The following is a 4,978-nucleotide window of genomic DNA, read 5'->3' as shown; positions in this document are numbered from 1 at the left end:
CCAACATGGTAGCATGTGCCTGTAGTCCCAGCTACTAGGGAGGCTGAGGCAAAAGAATCTCTTGAGCCTAGGAGTTTGAGATTGCTATGATCATGCCACTTTATAGTTCAGCCAGGGCAACAGAGCAAGACTATGCCTCAAAAAAGAAAAAAGAAAGATGGAATGAATGACGATATAGTATGTTTTACATGACTTAATACAATGGTTTTTGGCAGAACTAGTGAATTACTTTGTTCAGCTTCTTTTATAATTAATATTTGAAAATAATTTAGACAGACATTTAAGATGGTTCAAAGAGAGTGTATTTCTGTGTGTTGCTGGAGATGCACTTTATCCAAAGATGGCATTATCTGAAAAATAAAAAATAAAAAATATTTGTTGTATAACTTATAATACATTCCATAGTTTTCAAAATAACCCTGGCGGGCAGAGCACTGTTTTTCAGTACAGAAACTAAGATTTAGAAACACTAGCTGACAAAAGGCATAAGACTAGTCAATGGCAGAGGCAGAACATGAACCCAAATCTTCTGTTTTTTTTTTTTTTTTGTAGAGACAGAGTCTCACTGTACCGCCCTCGGGTAGAGTGCCGTGGCGTCACACGGCTCACAGCAACCTCTAACTCTTGGGCTTACGCGATTCTCTTGCCTCAGCCTCCCGAGCAGCTGGGACTACAGGCGCCCGCCACAACGCCCGGCTATTTTTTGGTTTCAGTTTGGCCGGGGCTGGGTTTGAACCCACCACCCTCGGCATATGGGGCCGGCGCCCTACTCACTGAGCCACAGGCGCCGCCCCAAATCTTCTGTTTTTAAGGCTATGTGTTTAAGTAACCCTGACACATCTCCAAGTGAAAGACTAGAGAGGGACCTTAGCATTGGCTAAGAAAACTCCTGGCCCAGTTTTCACATCAAAGTTGATAGAAGCAATAAGGAGCCCCCAGAACTCTAAGTGCTCTTAGCAAAATAACCTCCCCCCGCAATACTTCTGGCCTTCCCATCAGTTTAGATCACAACCAGGTTAGGCCATCAGGACTAATCTCATTCTGTCCCTTACCCTGTTTACACTGGCTAGATCAAGAAGCCTGGAGCTCTGGGTCACCCCACATTCCCTGAATACTAATCCCCATACAGCTCCATGGGCAGACAGCACCCTGCCCAGCACCTCCTATCCCCCACCCCACTGCTTTGTGTTTCCCCATAGCACCTATCCCTTTATCACTGTCTGACATATCTATTTTTTTAGCTTATTTATATGGCTCTACCCCCTAAAATCTAAGCTTTCAGAGGCAGGGATTTTATCCATCACTGTACTGACAAACAGAACAGTTCCTGACATAAAGTAGGCACCCATAAATATTTGTGGAATGAAGACTAAATGAGTGTTTCTTCCTTTCACATAAGTGTGCAAAGGAAAAGAGTAGAATGCCTTCTATTCTTACTGTATATGTACCGCAAAATGTACCTTATTATCCTCTTCCCTTCCTGAAGATCATTCTATAGCAACCAACCAGGGTTGCTGTGGGAAACTAAGTTTGTAAGTCATCACTCAAGGGTATGACTACTGTCTCAAGAGGAATGAGGCAAGACCCATCTGCATTTCTGGAAAAGTATATTTCACGTCTCAATATATTCAATCAGCCAATAATTTCCTAGTGCCTAATTTTTACCAGACACCATTCTAGGGACTGAGGATAAAGCAAAGTAAAAACAGATACCCTCCCTCTACTTGCAAGAAGCTTAGTGCTCTTTAGGGAGTGACAAACACCACATGAGGGAAAGAAGGCTGAGTTAGGGGTTGTAGCATGTTGAGGAGGGCTGAGTAGATAGTCATCTCCAATGAGTTGATTTCAACAAGGATCTCAACAGAGAGAGAAGGAAAGAGATCCAGGCTGAGGGAACAGCATGTGCCAAGTCTGTGAGGTGGGAACCAGCTTGGGAAGTCCCAGGAAAGGAAGAAAGTCATGGTGGCTACATGGAATGAGGTTGGGGAAGAGTAGAGAGGATAAGATTGAAGAATAAGGTGGGGCCTGTAAGTGCAGTGTAAGGACCAAGAATTTTATCCCAACTGTGGTGTGAAACCATAGATGAATTTTGAGCAGTAAGTAACATACCTAATGTATGTTTTGTTTTGTTTTGGTTTGGTTCAAGACTCACCCTGTTGCCCTGGGTAGATTGCCGTGGTGTCATAGCTTACAACCACCTCAAACTGTTGGGCTGGAGTGACCTTCTTGCCTCAGCCTCCAGAGTGGCTGAGACTACAGGTGTCGTCATAATGCCCAGCTAGTTTTTCTATTTTTTTTTTTTTAGTAGAGACAGCTCAGTATGGTCTCCTGAGCTTCTGAGCTCAGGCTAACCACCTGCCTCGGCCTCCCAGAATGCTAGGATTTCAGGTATAAGCCACTGTACCCAGCTCTAATGTTAGTTTTTAAAAGATCACTCAGGCTGGTTGCGTGCGGTGGCTCACGTCTGTAATCCCAGCACTTGGAAGGCCGATGGGGGTGAATTGCCCTGAGCTCATGGGTTCAAGACCTACTTGAGCAAGAGCAAGACCCTGTCTCAAAAATAAAAATAGCCGGGCATTGTGGTGGACACCTGTACCCTACTTGGGAGGCTGAGGCAAGAAAATCACTTAAGCCCAAGAGTTTGAGGTTGCTGTGAGTTATGACGCCACAGTACTCTACCAACAACGACAAAGTGGGACTCTGTCTCGAAAAAGAAATAATCACTCAGGCTGTTGTAAGAAGAAGCAAAAGTGGGTGGAGCAAGAGAGGAAGATGGGGTTGTACTTCCGCTGTACTTCCAAAGAGAGGAGACCAGAGTGGCAGCAGTGGTCAGATTCAAGATGGACTTTGAAGGAGGAGTTGACCGGTCTTGCTGACTAATTGGATGTGGGATGAAAGACAGAGAGGAGTCAAAGGTGCTCCTAGGTCTTCAGCCGTTCTCTGAGATGAGGAAGATGGTGGGGAGGGGCGGGGTGGTTAGTGCCTGTGTTTGGGGAAAAGGAATTATTTCTTCTGCAATGGTAAATTTGAGACATCAAGTAGAGAGGACAATCTGATCTATACAATCTGGAATCAGCAAAGGTCAGGGCCAGAAATAGATACAGAACAAAGATGATATTTGAAGTCCTGTAGGAGGTAAAGTCCTGCCAGCTGTCTGGACTGAGGTCACTTAGAGAATAAAAAAAAGAATCTAGTGGTTTTTTTTGTTGTTGTTGTTTTTGAGACAGAGCCTCAAGCTGTCAACCTGGGTAGAGTGTTGTGGCATCACAGCTCACAGCAACCTCCAACTCCTGGACTTAAGTGATTCTCTTGCCTCAGCCTCCCAAGTAACTGGGACTACAGGTGCCCGCCACAACACACAGCTGTAATCCTAGTACTCTGGGAGGCTGAGGCAGGTGGATAGCTTGAATTCGGGAGTTCGAGATCAGCCTGAGCAAGAGTGAGACCCTGTCTCTACTAAAAATAGAAAAACTAGTCAGGCATTATGGTGGCAGCCTATCGTCCCAGCTACTCATTGCTCAAGCCCAAGAAATAGAGGTTGCTGTGAGCTATGATGATGCCATGGACTCTACCCAGGGCAACAGAATGAGACTCTACCTAAAAAAAAAAAGAAAGAAAGAAATTAAATCTCAAATGTGGCAATTCTTTTGTTTCTGACCTAAATTAATAATTTCTTAGTTATATTAAATATGACTAAACAAATGTACACCCCTTTTTTCCAATAAATGAACAAATACTGTCAGTTGCCTGTCTTGACTAAGCAGCAAGTGTTCACAATCAAGGTTCAGTTCCACAAACAAGGAGCAGCTCTCCTTGCTCCTCTTGCAAAATAATACCACCACCACACTCCCCCGGCCTCCCTCCACATTTTATCAGTGCTTCTTAGGGCTTTCTGTGTAATGTTTGTCATCCAAATCATCTCCTTTATACCTCAATTTCACACATGAAATATTTGTTAGGGCAGCAGAAATTCGTAAAAGAGAAGGAAGTGTCCGAGGTTCTGAGTGTCTATTATAATTATCTATTATAACTTTTCTTAAAATGTGGTTCTCAGCCCATCAGCATCACCTTATTCTGCTGAGAATGCAGATTCCAATATCCAAACTAGAGTCTACTGAGTGAGCCAGTGTGGGATTCTGTATGCACAAGAAAATAAGAGCCTTAGTGTGGTCTATAGTAGATCTTGTTTCAGTTAGCCTAGTTTAGTGAGCCTTTTACCTTCAGGCAACTGCAGGGCAATATTGGTGAACCTGTCTCAACTCCCAAAATTCTTCCTACCTTACTTATAAATCCCTCCTATGAATTGTGTAGCAGTCCTACCATCAACATCTTACTTTTTGGAGTAAAGTGCCTTTTCTCGGCGTGAAAAAGGTGACTCGGTTTGACCCAGGATCTCCTGCCACTGTCAGGAACAGGTTCTTTGCTTGTGGTAAGAGTAAAGGACTGATAAGCACCACTGAAGTGCCTCTTTTGAACTCTCAATAAGCTGACTTGATTGCTCCTTTCCACTAAGCAGTTGGATTCACGCTTTTCGTTTATCTCCTCTAAGAGACGTTGTTTGCTTACTTTAAGTTTTTTAATTATTTCCCTGGTTCTGTTTACAGATGCCATTGTGCTAATGAACCACTTTTCAAGTGATCGTTGCTGTCCTGCAAACAAATAAAAAATATTATCAGTTTCCTGCTTGACTTAGAAGCCAATATTCATAATCATATTTATCAATTCCTCTTTCTTCTTCTGCAAAATAATACCAGCACTATCATGCCTCACTTTTTACTATTTTTTCCTAAGATTTGTTATTGCTGTTGTTTAGATTTCTTTGGGGGGGGAGGTTATAAAAAATCTTTTCCTAAGATTGGTTATTGCTGTTGTTTAGATTTCTTTGGGGGGGGGAGGATATAGTAAGAGAATATACAGTAGATCCTCCATAGCTGACCACTTCCTTAAGTTGACCTAATTATCATGACCAGAAAGGGAC

At 43.1% G+C, this 4,978-nt stretch overlaps 1 protein-coding gene across 1 annotated transcript; it reads right to left on the bottom strand.

Moving 5' to 3' along the window:
- Positions 1-330: 330 nt before the first annotated feature.
- SPATA45 (spermatogenesis associated 45) lies at positions 331-4,611 on the bottom strand. The gene is made up of 2 exons (XM_053608157.1): positions 4,335-4,611; positions 331-350 (listed from the first exon to the last, which is right to left on the bottom strand). The coding sequence occupies exons 1-2, from the start codon at positions 4,609-4,611 to the stop codon at positions 331-333; spliced, it is 297 nt and encodes a 98-aa protein (XP_053464132.1).
- Positions 4,612-4,978: the final 367 nt, after the last annotated feature.

Source organism: Nycticebus coucang, chromosome 10 (genome assembly GCF_027406575.1).
Source record: "Nycticebus coucang isolate mNycCou1 chromosome 10, mNycCou1.pri, whole genome shotgun sequence".
Classification (NCBI taxonomy): Eukaryota; Metazoa; Chordata; class Mammalia; order Primates; family Lorisidae; genus Nycticebus; species Nycticebus coucang.
This window is presented reverse-complemented; position numbering and strand designations above follow the sequence as displayed.